At 45.5% G+C, this 16,315-nt stretch overlaps 1 protein-coding gene across 6 annotated transcripts; it reads right to left on the reverse strand.

Annotated features, from left to right (window-relative positions):
- Window positions 1-4,180: 4,180 nt before the first annotated feature.
- On the reverse strand, window positions 4,181-14,365 carry Aen (apoptosis enhancing nuclease). Of its 6 annotated transcripts, none has more exons than XM_026388209.2 (5): window positions 14,299-14,365; window positions 10,444-11,050; window positions 6,724-6,924; window positions 6,519-6,626; window positions 4,181-6,158 (listed from the first exon to the last, which is right to left on the reverse strand). In XM_026388209.2, the coding sequence occupies exons 2-5, from the start codon at window positions 10,984-10,986 to the stop codon at window positions 5,922-5,924; spliced, it is 1,089 nt and encodes a 362-aa protein (XP_026243994.1). In that variant the 5' UTR covers window positions 10,987-11,050; window positions 14,299-14,365; the 3' UTR covers window positions 4,181-5,921. The 6 variants fall into 6 exon arrangements, with proteins under 6 accessions (XP_026243994.1, XP_026243995.1, XP_026243992.1 ...); XM_026388210.2 differs by lacking the exon at window positions 14,299-14,365 and adding an exon at window positions 14,172-14,279; XM_026388207.2 differs by lacking the exon at window positions 14,299-14,365 and adding an exon at window positions 14,110-14,279.
- Between the last annotated feature and the right edge of the window lie 1,950 nt (window positions 14,366-16,315).

Genomic DNA, 16,315 nt, shown 5'->3' on the forward strand with positions numbered 1-16,315 from the left:
CTTCCATGATTCAGTCTAACTAAACCCTATAAAATTCAGACCCCTATTGAAACTGAAGGACACGGACAATAGGCCCCAAGGAACTTCCCTAACTGTTCCCCTTATTATCCTACTACCCCTCCCTAAATAAGCCTACCACCAAAAACTCCCATGACTTGGCAGTGCTGCCAAATAGGGCCACCAAATGGAACTAACTCCTCCCATGACCAGGCTCTGCTAAGACCCTATAAAACGCAAACCCACGTGGTGGCCTTCTGCCATTTTCCCCCTGAAGATGTGCCCCTGGGGTGCTGAATAAAGCATTGCTGGTCCATTGAGGTCTGCCTCTATTTTCTTTTTGTATTCACTTTCATGTGCTTTCAGTAACCATTGCCATATTCTCTCTTGAAAATGTACCCCTCCAGTGTTTGATAAAGCATTGCTGATCTGTTGAGGTCTGTCTTCATTTCTTCTTCTTTCATTTTGCTTTCAGTAAAGCAGCCCTGGGTTTAATCCTCAGTACCAAAATAAGAGTCCCCCTAAAACAAAAACACCCCCAAACTCCCCCAAACAGTAAACCCCTAAAGATTCTCTTGGAGATTTGTTTCTTCAAATTCCCATTAGACCCCAAGCAGCCAGTGGTGATCTTAAGACATCAACATCCTGCTGCAGACCTGTGCTTCACCTGGTCCCAGAGCACATTCTTCTCCCAGTGGTCCTGTACATGGTCTGTGCAACTTGCTCCTGATCTGCATCTTCAAGTGCTTTCCCACATGGCCTCCAGGTTTGGCTTTTTCTCTTTTTCTGGGCTTGTGTTACTCATCAGTCCTCATCTTCCCATGTTGCTGAAAATGGATATTCTCCATCTTCAGGTCCTGCTTTAAATTGTCCTTTGAGCCCTACCTGATCAAGTTTTCCAAAGTCTAATCTCATGTACTGTGTCACAGCTCTTTTCTGCTTAAAAATTTAGGAATTTCCTACTGTTCAAAAACCCTCATACCTCAACTCCCAGGCAGTTTTCAGGCCCTCCCTCAAGTGCCCCTTGAGCCCTTTCCAATCTCGTTTTGTACCAGGCTCTGATCTACAACCTCTAGGTTTAAACCCACTCTCAGGGTTGCTGTTCATACAAGTGTTGACACCTCCCAAGCCACATGCAGGTCTTGTCACCTCCTTGAAAGATGCTGGTTGCTGCCCCAGTGTGAGAATGGCTAGAAGAACCAATAAAATCAGGTCTGCTTCAGAAGGGTATGTTCATTTGGGCACACTCCTTTCTCAGGGCCTGGGCATTTGCTGTCACCTCTTCTGGAAAGTTCCTCCCCCAGGTCATCTGCCTAGCTTACCTCTTCTCTGGCAGGTCTCTTCATGGAACCATCCCTGATCTCTTATTTAAAAATGTACTTCCATGGGGCTGGGGCTGTGACTCCGTTGGTATAGTACTCGCCTAGCATATGTGAGGCCCTGGGTTTGATCCTCAGCATCACATATAAATAAATAAAATAAAGGTATTGTGTCCAACTACAACTAAAAAAATATATATTTTTTAAAAATGCACTTCCTAATCTCTTCCTGGTTTTTCTACTAGAATGAGCATCCCCCAGAAACACCATGCATTCTACTTGTTCATTTAATTCCATTTGCCCTCTCTGGTTCACTGCTGGGCCCCTAGAACCTAGAACTCTAACTGGCTCAGGCTAAATTTTTGTTCAAATGTCCTGCGTGCTCTGATGTTGGACCCAACTGCTGGTGATTAGCAGCACTTTAAGGGCAAACATCAACCCCAGTAGTCAGGGTGCTCCCTGTTGTGGATGTTCCCAAATCTTGTTGGATCAGGTAGCAGGAGAGTGAGTCACTCAGCAAACTTGTCAGCCTTACAAAACACACATCTTGGAACAGCTGCCCACTTGTCACAATTGTAGCAGGTAGAAGGCTGTCACTGCGTGGCCCTCTCTGCAATTCCTACCACTCAGAATCCCCAGGGTACAAGCCAAGCAAATGGTTTGTACTATGGTTTGGAAGTAGTTTGTGTCCCCCAAAAGTTCATGTGCTGGAAGCTTGGTCCCTAGCATAATGCTGTTGAGGTGGCACTTAGAGAGGTACAGTCTAGCCGGTGGTAATACAGCCATGCAAGCACCTCTTTCACAAATAGATTAATGTTTCTAGGGAATTCAAGGTCACGTGAGACTAGGTTAGATGCAGCCACCAGGTACCCCCATCATAATTGTACCATATAAGCTTCTCCCCTAGTCAATAAGATTCTTACAAAGAATGTCAACAGGATTTATGCAGAGTTCATTGTGGTTTGAAGCTTCCTCTCCCTTGTAAATGCCAAGTTTGTACACAAAAGGTGTGACAGACTGTCTCAAGAGTTTGCTGTGCAAAAGTTACTGTTTTTCTTGGTAAAAACTTGTGAAATCTGTCTGATCTAAAATATGGGACAAAGTGTAGCTGTTACATACCCACCCTCATGTAACCACCCCACTGAGTATAAATCTAAGAATTTCCAGACCTCAAGGTCCAGAAATTTTAGACATTAGCCCCTTTTGGACCACTGTAGATTAAATATATGATTCCTGAAAATTCCACAGGTGTCCAGCTTTATCTGTCCTAACTCAAGCTCATTGTTCTGCTTCCTGTCTTACCATGTGATCCATTCTACAGGCAATCCTGCCATGGTGCTACCATCTGTCATGAGGCTCTCCACAAAGCTAATCAGATGCCAATGACAAAATCTTGAATCTCCATAACTCAACTAAATAAACCTCTTTTTATAAAGACTTGGGTATTTTGTTATAGTAACAAAATAGGCTAAGAAAATTCACAATGGAGGGTCAGAGGCACTTTTCCCTAGAGGCAGCTCTGCCCTCTCCAACCTGGCTGAACATGTACCTCTAAAATGTGCACATGGATATCTAAACTATATATTATAGGTTGAGTCACATGAAATGAAAACTTCAGCAATAATCAAAATCATGTGGTTCAACTTAATATCTAAGACTGGGCCAAAACAGAGAGTTGGGAATATAGCTCAGTTGGCAGAGTGCTTGCCTAGCATGCCCAAGGCCTGAGTTCAACCCCTAGCACCATATGAAAAAAAAAAGATGAAGTGAGTTAAAAACTAACTGTGTGGGGCTATGGTTGTGGCTCAGTGGTAGAGCGCTTGCCTAGCATGTGTGAAGCACTGGGTTCGATCCTCAGCACCACATAAAAATAAATAGAATAAAGGTATTATGTCTACCTATGATCAAAAAAAATTTTTTAAATGAACTATGTACAAATAAGCACTCAACATCACAAAATATAAAACCCTACCATCTCACACTCATTAGAACAACTATTATTTAAAAAATAAAACAAAAACAACAGGTGCTGACAAACATGTAGAGAAATGAAACCCTGTTGGGTGAGAATGTAAAATGGCTCAGCCACTGAATTAAAAAATTACCACAAGATTCAGCAATTTCCCTACTGGGTGTATGTCCAAAAAAATTTAAGAGGATAGCAAAGGGATATTTACACACTCATGTTCACAGCTGGCATTTTCACAATAATAGCCAAGAGGGATAAACAACACAAGTGTCGCTCACGGACAGATAAATGGATTAACATGGTATGTGCAAATTATTCAACCTTAGAAATTCTGATGTATGCTATAACATGGATAAACCTTTTCCTTGAGTATTATGCTAAGTGAAATAATCCAGTGACAAAGACAAATATTGTATGATTCCCCTTATGAGAAATATCTAGTCAAATTCAGAGAAACAGAATGTAGGGTGGTGGTTGCCAGAGGTTGTGGGGGTGGGAATGGGAGTAACTACTTAATGGGGAGACTTTGTTTTGCAACAGGAAAAAAGTTCTGGAGATCTATTGCACAACAATGTGTATGTATTTAACACTATTTAACCGTACACTTAAAACTGGTTAAGATAGTAAATTTTAAGTATATTTTATCAATTAAAAATATTTTAAAGTAAGTACATAGTTTCAGTGAGAAATTAAACTTGTGCTCTAAACAGGGCAGCTATAAAATAAAATTTTAAGTTCTTTAGCTCTAAAAATTTTCTGCTACATTCCAGTGCATCATCTTGAAAGATGTCCTTCTTTGAGAACAAGCACTCAGCAAAGTCTAGTGCCCACCCCAAATCCCCAACCACCCTAGGTTGAGAATTGATGGAAAGAACCATTTCACCCACTTTTCCAATTGTGTTTTATTCTAGAACAAATGGTTCTACAACAAAACAATTTTCAACAATACATTTCCCCACTATAATAGCTCCATTTTCCTTCAATCCACAAACCAATTTAAAATGCTATTTAGCTGTGTGTTTAGCAAGGTTTTCAAAGAATTCAGATGTCAGTCCTAGAGGTGGCTGGCCAGCTTCCTCCTCTGCTGATAGGGAGGAGCTGGTGACCGCAGTCTCTGACCTGGGTTTGTGCAGTGAAGCCTCGGCTGACGAGTGGGTGGTGTGGTTTCAGTAGTGTCCCTCTCTCCCTGACCCTGTGTTGCCTTGCTCTGTCATCACTTCCTGCACACAGTGACAGGATGCTGACAAGAAACCAGCAATTGATAGCATTAGACAAGATACACTGAAGCTCCATGCCCTGTCCTCATCCCAGCCTGCATGGGCCCAGGCCCCACCTGCTGGATCAGGCAAGCAAAGACAGTTCTCTCTGAGCCACTACTGTTCCATCTAGGATTCAGTGTCTAGGCATTGTCCTGAATGAACAATAAGTAGACCATTCACTCAGGACATGTGCAAGGCACCTAACAATGAATCCTCCTAACCACCCGTAGGCTTTATCACTCTGCCCATTTTACAGATGAGGAAACAGGTTCAAGGGTAAAGTCACAGGCTTGTCTGAAGTCTCAAAGCTAAGTGGCAGTAAAGATGGGGACTGTAAGTGGCAATAAAGATGGAGTTTGGAGGTCTGTGTCACCTGAGCCCTTGGTTGTCCTAGTAACCCAAAATTTCCCCTCAGAAAACATTTTTATAGGAATTAACCCCCCTCCCAAACCACAGTGTAACTGTTAATTATAAAGCTGAAAGGCACCAGGTACAGGGACACTTTATAGCTGCCATACCTGCCCCAGCAACTATGTAGACTGTTTCCAAGGCTGGCACTTGCTCTATGTAAGGGCAGACACAACTCCTCAGGGGGTAGGGGGGGCAAAATTAAACCATACTGTTTCTCAGGCTTTGTGTAAAGGAGCCTAGTGCTGGATGGGCAAAGAATTCCTGATTTGGGATAATAAATAAATATGCCAGTTCTTATCCAAAGCTTCTCTGCTCTCCCTTGTGAGCTGTGACCTGTGATTCTGATGTCACGCTTGTGAAGGGGCCAAGGGAGGCTGTGGGCTCTCCTATTCTACTGCAGCCTAAAAGGCAGGGGACAGGCACCATGGGACATAAAACTTCTTACAATGGCTGTAACCAGGGTTCCAACTCAGAAATGAGAAGAAATGTCCCCTTTAGAGGCCTTAATTCTTTTAACTTCAGAACATATTTATTCTGAATCTGAACATGACTATGGAGGAAGAGGCAGCAACAAAAACTAAATAAAATTTTGTCACATAAATTAACATAAGGGAACTCCGGGGACTGAACCCCATCTCCCCACCCCACCCCCACCCCAGGGAGATGTTATCCCTGTAGCTAGCACAGCATGGTCCAGGACACATGGAGATAGAGAAAGCCAGTGACAGTCCACCTGCCATTTCCATGGAATCTATAAAGTGCCATCAGAAAATCACAGGAGTCAGGAGAAAGAACTACAACAGCCCTTAGGGACAGAGGGCTGTTCTGTAGGCGGAGGGTGTAGAGGACAAAGATCCTAGCTGCTGTGACCTTGGGACAGGTAGGCTGCATCCTGCCAGTCCTGCCCAGGATGGACAGCCCAGTGCTGCCCTGAACCCTACTTCCCACCCACCACACTCCTTTGTCTCATTCCCTTCCATCCTGTACTCCCCCGGTGCCTCCTGTGGTGTCCTGGGCCAGGTCATCAGGCCAGTATTGGTCCTCCATATACTGCTCCATGTCAGTGCTGCTATCAGGCTCTCTGTCCTCAGGATGGGCCCAGAAGCTACTGGCCGCCTGCTGTTCCCACTGCGCCTCCACCAGCCGGTACAGCTCCATGGCTGTTGTGGCATCTTCCACGGATGAGTGCCCATGCTGGCCCACCTGTGGATGAGAACCACTACATCAATGCATGGTGACACAGGCCTGAGAAGCAATGCCCACTCCCAGGGCTTTTTGTAGGGATCCAAGAACACATACCCCAGAATGTGTTCAGAGAAGAGTTGGAACCTTAGCTGCCTATCACAGGCCACCTAGCTTCTCCAAGCCTGTTTTCCATGAATATAAGACATGGTAAAAAGTCTGATTCAAGTGCTATAAGACCAGATGGATAATGAATATGAAGCACAGTGGGAGCAAGAGTTACCAGACCCCAGATCAAAGGTTCTATGTCTGATAGTAGGAGAAAAGAGAGCAACCTATGGGGATACAAGGACAGAGCCAGGACTTGGGTAGGGGACAGACCTGGAAGAGATCTGGAAGAATGTGGCTATCATAGTGACACTGGGAAAGGTTGTAGAAACACGAGGGCAGCCTGTGTAAGTGGGAGACCCATGCTTCATGCAACATGACCTGGGGAGAAGGAAGAATGGCAAGGTACCCCTGTGGCCCGGCAGCCATGGAGGCCAAGTGGGCCTTGCTCCCTCCCAACCACCCCTGTACCACACACCTGGATCTTCTTATGCAGCAACTGCAGGGCCAGGTCCTTAAGAGAGACTCTGGCTCGGGTGTGGAGGTCAGGCTGAATGAGCAGGTTTGGGACATAAGTGGTATCACGGGTCTGGCTCCGAGGGTGGACGTACTTGAGGGCCTGGAAGTCATTGTGCAGCGCGTGGCCCACTACCACCTTGCCCTTCAGGAGCTTAAGGATCTGTAAATGGAGAGAGGAGGCATGAAGGCCCCACTGTCAGGCTAGTAGCAGACATACCCTGGAGGGCCCCTCAACAACATGTGCATGGACCGCAGCATTTGGAGGGAGGCAGTACAGAAGAGGGAGACCATGCTACCCCAAGTTTGAAACCAGGCCCTTCTTCTGAGTAAATTAGTGGTACACTTCAGTTCTCTGCACTGTACAAGGGGAACACTACCAATAGCATTCCATGGGGTGGTTGTCAGGATTATGGGGAGTCATGGAGGGGTCAAGTCTTCTAGTCTCCAACTACAAGCAACTCTTCACTGCTGGCACAGGCTTTGCTCTCCACCTAAAGACTTCACCATCAGCCTTCTCACCCCACCTGGCTCCTCCCCAACTTGTCTCAGGCTGCAAATCTCAGCTTCAATGCCGTCCTCAGGAGGCCTTCCCATGATTTCCCACTACCACTATTCTCTCCTTCAGGGGACACATTTTCTAATCACATATTTAGCTCTCAAGATGATCTAACCACCTCTTTCTCCCTGTAATTCCCAGGAGTACAGGGACCCTACTTGATTTGACTAGTAATGCTTTGATGAAAGCATTCCATTTATTTATTATTAATTATTGATCACTAAAGACCTGTTATTTGGCAGGGTGTGGTGGCACATGCTTGTAATCCCAGCAGCTTGGAAGGCTGAGGCAGGAGGATCATGATGTTTAAAGCCAGTCTCAGCAATAAGTGAGGCACTAAACAATTCAGTGAGACCCCTGTCTCTAAATAGAATACAAAATAGGGCATGGGATATGGCTCAGTGGTCGAGTGCCTGAGTTCAATCCCTGGTACCCAAAACAACAACAAAAACAAAAATAGCATTATTTGGGTGAATTCAACATAACAGTATCTCGCACAAGCAGACATACCATAAATGGAAACTCTTGTGAGTATTAAAGAACACAGTCCTTTTTTTCAGGATATTGTCACCTTGCCTCTCTGTGCACTAACTTCCTTCTCACCCTCTACACCTGCTTTCCTTTGCAGCTCTGGCTACCTGCAAAGGGCAGAGTGTGCTTCTTTCCTCCCTGGTCAAAAATCTCCTCACACCCAGGGAGGCTGTGTCCAGGGTCATGGGCCTGGGGTCTCCTTATCACCAGCTGCTTGTCTCCCAAGGTCTAACTCTGCTGGCAATAAACTACTTTCGTGGCAGATGGATAAGACACACTTAGACTTTATGGTGGGGTGCATTACCACACTAGTCTCACAGCATAACCTCCACCCAACCACCAGTCATAAAATGATATCAAGTCCACCCCAGGCTAGCTCAGTCTGGACAGAAAGCGGTTCTGCTCCTGAGTAAATGGAAGGGACCAAGGAGCTAGAAGGCTCATCACAGGTCTATCTTCCTTTTTTATTTTTAAGGTACTGAGAACTGAACCCATAGGAGTTTTACCACTGGCTACATCCCTAGCCCTTTTTATTTATTTTGAGACAGGGTCTCACTAAGTTGCTGAGGATCTCATAAAGTTACTTAAGTTATCTCAAATTTGGAATTCTCATTCCTTAGCCTCCCAAGACACTGGGATTATAGGTTTGTGCCACCACCTGTGGCCATAAATCTACCTTCCTACTGCTTCTATTCCTGCTCCACCTGACTGATAAATAATAATCTTTTCAAAGAAACATTTGGGCCATAAATGTATGGAAAAGGAAGACAAAGATGAAGTATACCAATATTTTCCAAACCTGCCTAATTCAAATAACCCAGAATCATTAAATAGCAGTTGTAATGCTTGTTTTTAAAAAATGCAAATTCATTATTTTGGGGGAGATACCAGGAATTGAACTCAGGGGCACTCGACTACCAAGCCACATCCCCAGCCCTATTTTGTATTTTATTTAGAAACAAGGTCTCACTTAGTTGTTTAGTGCCTCACTTTTGCTGAGGCTGGCTTTGAATTCGAAATCCTCCTGCCTCAGCCTCCCAAGCTGCTGGGATTATAGGTGAGTGCCACCTTGCGCAGCCTAAATTTGTTCTTATATTAGATCAATCTATCAAATATATCAATTATATTATTGATGTAATAGAGCACAGCCTAAGAATGTGAATTTCACCTTGGCTTATGCCTAATTTTATCCTTGAGAAACACTAAATAAAAGCAGGAAAAACTAGTCAGCTGAACTGGATCAGTATAAAGGCACAATATATGCAAACCTCAAATAGCTATCAGCAACTTTGTTCACTTGTGTGATGTTCCATACCTCTTCAAATCTATTTCTATTTGTACCAGTTTTTTTGTGTGTGTATGTGCATGGTATTGCAGCCTGAACCCAGGGGTGCTCTACCACTGAGCTACATCCCTGCCCTTTTTATGAGAAAGGGTCTTGCTAAGTTGCCTAGGCTGGCTTTAAGCTTTTGATCCTCCTACCTCAGCCTTCAGAGTTTCAGGGATTATGGACGTGTGCCACCAGCCTCACTTTCTTGTAGCACTTTCTGAGAAAACTCTTCTTCCACACACCAACTTACAATTAACCCAAACAGCAACCCTCCTGACACCTGTTTCCATAAGCAAAACTTCAGGTCTCTGTCAAGATAAAGTTCCCAACTTATTGGTGCGTTATGCATTTCTTAACCATTTAACATGTGCAAAACTGTGTTATCATTTATTATTAGATTTCGCTTACATTTCTGTGATATTGCTGGCCAGTTCTTTTGAATATTGTATAGCAACACCATTTCCCCAGAGATGCTATGATTTTTACGACACAGGTTTCCTTAGTATGATTGTTTGTAGAAATGCACATTGGAGCCCTCCCTAGATTTGAGACATCCTAAATCAGAATCTTCATGGAGGAACCAGGTGGCAAGGATCTAGATTGTTAATAAGGCTTTAGCTATTTCCTATGGTCAAATGTATCTGATAATTCCTGTTAGAGTGGTCCCAAAACTAATCAATTTTGTTCAAAGCACTTAAAAACTAACATGAGGAAGTATGTCAGAATATCAACACCTAAGGCAATAGAACTGCGGGCCTTGATAATTTTACACAGGCACATAGCACTCTCATAACAGAATTCAAGAAAGGCACAGTGGTGCACACCTAAAATTCTAGTGACTTGGGAGGTTGTGGCCAGAGGATAGCAAGGGTGAGGCCAGCCTGGGCAACTTAGAGAGACCTATCTTGAAATAAAAAATAGAAAAGGGCTGTAAGTATAGCTTAGTGGTAGAGCACCTCTGGATTCAATCTCTAATACCAAATAAATAAACAAATAAAAATAACAGCAAAATTCAACATGGAAGTTGCTTATGTAGCCACCATCCCCACAGCCATCCCACAAACACCAACCCCCAATCCTTTCTGGAGGCAGAGTCAGAATTTTTCACTTACCCTATTCAATGGAAAAGGAACCTACTATTTGGAAAAGTGAGGTGATTTTTTCAAGGTCTCTCACAACCAGAGGCAAAGTGGTAACTCAAAGTCAGGGCTGCTCTGCCCAACTCTTTGCACAGACCCACAAACCCCCCACCCTATCCTCACCTCTTTCTGGGCCACCTGGAAGGGGATGGCCTTGCGCATGTGCTGCCGAGTGATGCCGCTCCAGCGAGTGCGGTAGTCAACGATGGGCATCTCAGGCCGAATGTACTTGTCATAGAGGACGTCACCATGGTAACTCACCACAGAGCAGCGGGCAAGCTCACTCACCCGCCCTCGAGGTCCTGTGCCCACCATCTCACAGTCAATAGCTACACACTTGCTGGGCAAGGGCCCTGAAGCTTCCCTGGAGGTGAGCCTTTTGCTATATGGGCCACCACTGCCAAATTCAGCCCTGGGATGCTGCCTCCCACTGCCAGCAGCTTCAGCACCTGACGGCACCTCCAAAGGGGCGGGCAGCAGGGAGGAGCCTTGTTCCGGTGGCATGGTCAGCAGCCCCTGCTCCTGTAGCAAGGCCTTCCGGGCCATGAAGCGTTGGTGCTGTCGGCTCCTCCTCTTGTGCCTTCTTCGAACCACATCCCTGGCACTGGGGTAGGTAAGGGACAAGCATGGGCACTGAGCAGACTCAGGGGCTTCCTCAGGTACCATGCCAGTCAGCTCTGAGCTCAGGGCAAGGGAAGCCTGGGAAGCAATCTTTCAATCGGGTGGCAGCCTGGAGAACACATAAGCAGAGGAGGTGTGTGAGGAGTGTACCACGCAGTTCTTCTACCCTGCAGTGCTGCATAGCTGAGCTGCCCTAGAGTGGAGAGCTCAAGGTACCTCATCAAGTCCAGGACCTACTTTATTAAAAACTGTACTCTTATGTAAACAAATACCAGGTGCAAATCACTGCTCTAAGTACTGCATGGACTCGCTCCATCTCTCCAATGACTGGGCAAAGTATTATTACCCTTGTTTTATAGGAAATAAAAAACAAAACCTGAAGCATAAAGGTTAAGGAATTTAGTAAGACATACAGACTAATGAGAATCCCAAACCTATATTCTCAACCTCAAGCCACACAGCTCACCTCCATATTATTTTACCCAAGAATTTTAGTGGGGGCTGGGGATGTGGCTCAAGCGGTAGCGCGCTCGCCTGGCATGCGTGCGGCCCGGGTTCGATCCTCAGCACCACATACCAACAAAGATGTTGTGTCCGCCGAGAACTAAAAAATAAATATTAAAAATTCTCTCTCTCTCTCCTCTCTCACTCTCTCTTTAAAAAAAAAAAAAAAAGAATTTTAGAGGTCCAGTTATAGGGAAATAAAATTCATAAAAAAGTATTCAAGTTGAGCATCCCTAATGCAAAATCCAAAATCTGAAACTTTTTGATCACTGACAATTATACTGTGAACAAGGCACAACAGGATTTAACCTGGATCTTTATAAAACTGACAACAGGCAGAAGGAGGATCCATGGATGGCTTCCTGGAAGAGGTTATATCCATGTGATGAACAGTAGTAACCCTCCAAGTAGAAGGGAGAGGACTAAGTGGAGGGCAAAGGCTTGACAATGGAGTAGCCCACAGGTGAGGTTGAGGGACCCACCAGCCACTTGATGCCACTGAAGTGTAAAGCATAAATGGTGGTAGCTGAGTGCACTACTCCTTTTTACTATTTTATCTTCTGCCTCCAACTTTGGTGGCCCTTCCACAAAGCATCCCTACCCCAGGCTGGTGTCCCCAGGTTGTTTTCTGCTGGTTAAGGGAATGAAAGAGCCCCAGAGGCACCTAGAAAAGTTACTGAAATGTTGCTCAGTATCCCTGACCCACAGCATTAACTGTCTAGTTGAGGAGCAAAAAAATTCACCCTGTGCCCTGCCTGGCTGCATGGGGAAATTACTTTACACCTCAGTAAGTTACATGGTCTACCTCAGGGCTCTCTGAAGGTAGGGACAGAGCCCGGTTTGTCTCTGTCTCTTCTCTAACAAGTCAGCCTGAAACCTGGCTTGTTATAGGCCACCATCTTCAGAAGCTTCCTTGAAGGAAGCTCAAGCTGGGCCTACTATTAGCCAGACTGTGGGGACTAGAGAGCTGGAGGTGACTAAGTTCCCTAGGACACAATCACCTCTAGGGAATTCGTGGCTTGGTAGGGATAGAGAGAGTTCAAAAGTTATAAGGGCATGCTCAGGATGGGAGTGATGAGTTGAAAAGGAAGGGTACCTGGTAGCTTAGGCAAGCACAAAACAAGCAGAAGACCTGGAGTAGGGAATGCCTGGCAGTGGAGGGGACACTCTGCAGTGTTTTAGACAAGTCATCCAGGGAACTCAGGAATGGAAGGACATTCAGAAAGAGAAATCACAGGCACAAGGCCCAGAGCCAAAGCACACCCACTGAGGGAGGGCAAAGGGTTCAGTGCAACAACTAAAAAGCCAGGAGGTAGACAGCCAGGAGAAAAGTGAGTGGGGATGGCAAGAGAACTGTTCCTGGAGAGTGAGTACAAGTTTGGGCTTAATAAAAAATTGATGGGGAACCACTGAGGGTTTTAGAGAGAGGGGGGAAAGAAACACACCTGCCTTACAGGAAAAACAAGCCTGGATTGATTAAGAGCAAAGGTTTAAAGAAATGGGAAGGGGGCAGGAAGTGAAGTGAAGTGCCAAGTTTGCTGATGCCTGCATTTGCATGAGGATTCCTGGCACCTAAGCCAGGGCGAGGCTTGGTGACCCCATCCTGACTCATCTATCCTCAGCTGTTCATGGCTTCCACAAGAAGCGCTCTCCTTTAAAAAAAAAAAAAAAAAAAAAAAAAAAGGCTTTTAACTGTAAGCAACTCCCTCATACTGACAAAACACACCTTAGAATTCAGAACCTCAATTTTCCTTAGCCTGGCAATGCAAGAAAACCTGGCCTAATGAGACCTACACCAGTAACTGACTTCTGGGTGGAAGTGAGGAGCTTTCCCCTCCTCTACTTGGGGTTGAAAGCTCTGTGGGTCAGGAGCTGAGACCGTGGTTAGAGTGAGTAGCTTTCTTGATCCTGCTGGCAAGGTTTTAAAGAAGTCAAAATTCGATTCCCTAAGAAAAGGTCTCTATGGCCTTGTTCCAAGAGAAAATAACAGTCCTTTTCCATATATCCTGGTCTTGATGACACGTCACAACCAACAATTATCATGGGCACATCTTGGGACCCCAGATGTTTATAGCTGAGGATAAGTTTCGCTCAAATGGCACAATCCTTCAGCAAAGACAAATACAAATTCGTTTTCCAACCTGGATCCAGGGCTCTGAGAGTCAGCGCAGACACCTGGCTCTCCGATTAGGAGTCCCAAGTCTAAGGGAAGGGCCTCAGCGCAGAGTCCTCTTAGTACAGGCCCCACAGGAACCAGAGTCAGAATCATCAGCGGGCAGATCAGGAAGGAGCGAGCAAACCCAGGGCTTCTTACTAGGTTAAGGCTTCGGAAAGACAGTTAATTACTCGAAACATGAGGTTTGTTACGCTGCCGATTCTCAGGCCTATTCCCACCCAGTCTGAACTGCCCTTTGGTGACCAGGGACCGAGAATCTGTTTTTTAAAACCGCCTGACCCCACCCCCCAAGCTATGATTCCCAAAATCGCCAAATTTGAGAAAGCCTGGCTCACTAAGGTTCCTCGCATTACTACAAAATTCTCGGGATCAAGAAAAACAAGGCGAAAGAAACACCACACGACCTCGCCGCCCGCTGGGCGTTCTCCTCGGCAAGACGCGAGGGAGGCCCGGCCTTACCGGGAAGGGCTCGGGCGTTGGGCACTTACTGGCCGCGGCGTCCAGGCCGAGCCGGGATGAGGGAGGCGGTACCCAGGCCCGGCCCCCGTACCTGCCCGCCCGAAGCGTGTGGTCGGCGGAGGCTAGGCGCCCCTACCCCACCGCGACCGCCAGCGGCCCTGGACACGCCGCGCCAGCCCGCCCGAACCGGCAACGCTGACCAGGGTCCTAGTGCTCACCTGAAACCGCGGACGTCTCTTCCGGCGAGCACGTGGCGCCCAGGCAGCTAGCAGCTCCCGCATGCCCGGGCAAGTCCGGCTACGGCTGCCCGCCCATTGGCTCGCTGGATGCAGCGCCCGCCTATGACCTCTTCTGATTGGTTGAGCCTGCCCAGATGCGGTAGGTGTTCGCGAGTCGAAGGGCGGGAGCTCGCGGAGAGGGCGTGTCCGAGCCGCCGGGTGGGAGGGCAGTTTTAAAGAGAACCCGGCGGAGCGTGCTTCAGCTCCCGGTTCCAACCCGCCTTGCTGCTAGAGTGGAGATGGTGTTTCTGTGAGCCAGCCTCGTTCCACCCAAGGCCGAGTGAATTACAGTGTACACCCACATCTGCAGAGTGAGAGCAGCAGCCACTGCCTCCTCCAGAATTACGGAGATTGAGTGAGATCACAAAAGTACACCGATGGGCTCTATTTACTTTCTGTGCACTACTTTTTCATTTATTCTTTTGTAATTTCACTCGTGTAGGGAAGACTTAAATTTACTCTTTTCCTTCTGGAGCTTCAGTAAGTATACGTGTGGAAAAAACTGAAAATAGGTACAACAGGAAGAACCTACAAATCGTATTTTTTGCCTGAGACAGGGAATCCTGAAAATACAAGATGACTGAACCCTATGAGGCGCTCCTGTGGATGAGGGTTTGTGCTCCAGGGGGAAGGAAGGTGGTATGAAAGTTTCAGGGGAGGAAAGATATGCACAGCAAGCAACTGTTTTCCTGTTATGCAGAAAAACTGGTTAGAGCCACCAGTTCCTGCTTAACCCCTACCCTTTCCCTTGCCCCAGTCTTCCTGTGGAAAGATCCCTCCTAAGTAGAAAGTGGAATATCCGATAGGAATGCCTCCGTTTGAATACCTTGTTTACTAATATTGATAAATGTAAATTTCTTTTACAAAAGGATGGCTTTTCAAACATTCATGTGACAGAATTGGGGTGATTGTGGAAATTTGAAAAATTCTCTCATACAATGAAATGCTGTATGTTTATTTTGATCTTGTCTACCACTAATAATTGCAATACATCTCAATCTGGAAGGGAAAAAAATGAACATCGAACCTTATGTTCACAAAGTTTTTTTTCAGTTAGCAAATTTAAATTTATTGACATAATTTTGTGGGAGAAATAAGTGAATGCATCATAAAATATTGCCAAGCATGAAAATGTATTATGGTTGGATTAAACTTCATAACAGAAGTCGAATGTAAATTCGAGGAGAAAAAAAACATTTTGCATCTAATGTCAAGTCAGAAACAAATCCAGATTTATTTGAAAGTATTATTTTGGGCATGGAATGGGGAATGGTGAGCTGAGCACTCTGGCCATGACCTCTCCATGTTCCCAAGGATTAGACAAAAAGCATTTCTTTTTTTTAGGGAAGTGTAAACATAAGCTAGAAATGGGATGAATAGAAGTGACATGATGGGATAGTACACAGGAAAATGTTTTATTTTGGGACCATACTATTCTTAGGAGGCCGTTAAGGAGGGATTGTATAGTGGTTTAGGCTGAGAGAGGGCCAAAATTGGGGGAACATGGGGAAGGGAGGGAGCCAAAAGCTTAATTAAAGTTTAGTCATCCATATTGTTTCAGTTATTCAGTGGGCCAAGCAGTTCATGAGATCACTGATGAAGTCAAGAATGGGATCCCACACTCAGAAAATAGGAGGAGTGCAAGTTCAAGACCAGCCTGGGCAACTTAGATCCTGTTTCAAAATAAAATAGGTCTTGAAATGTGCTCAGCATCATCAGAGGACACAGTAGGGAATCCATGAGTTTTATCTTAGTTGGAGAAGGGTGTTTCTTTGTAGTTATTCATTGCTAACACAAAAGGGTGAGGGGTGGGTTTCTTAACCATTGCTGTTTTTGAGGAGCACAGGTCTTTGGGTAAAATTAACATTGTCAGTAAGAACAGTTAATTCATGTACTTTAAAAAAGGATAATGTTAGTATATGCGCAAAACCAGGGCTGCAAAGGCCCCAGTGTATGA

Source organism: Urocitellus parryii, chromosome 6 (genome assembly GCF_045843805.1).
Source record: "Urocitellus parryii isolate mUroPar1 chromosome 6, mUroPar1.hap1, whole genome shotgun sequence".
Classification (NCBI taxonomy): Eukaryota; Metazoa; Chordata; class Mammalia; order Rodentia; family Sciuridae; genus Urocitellus; species Urocitellus parryii.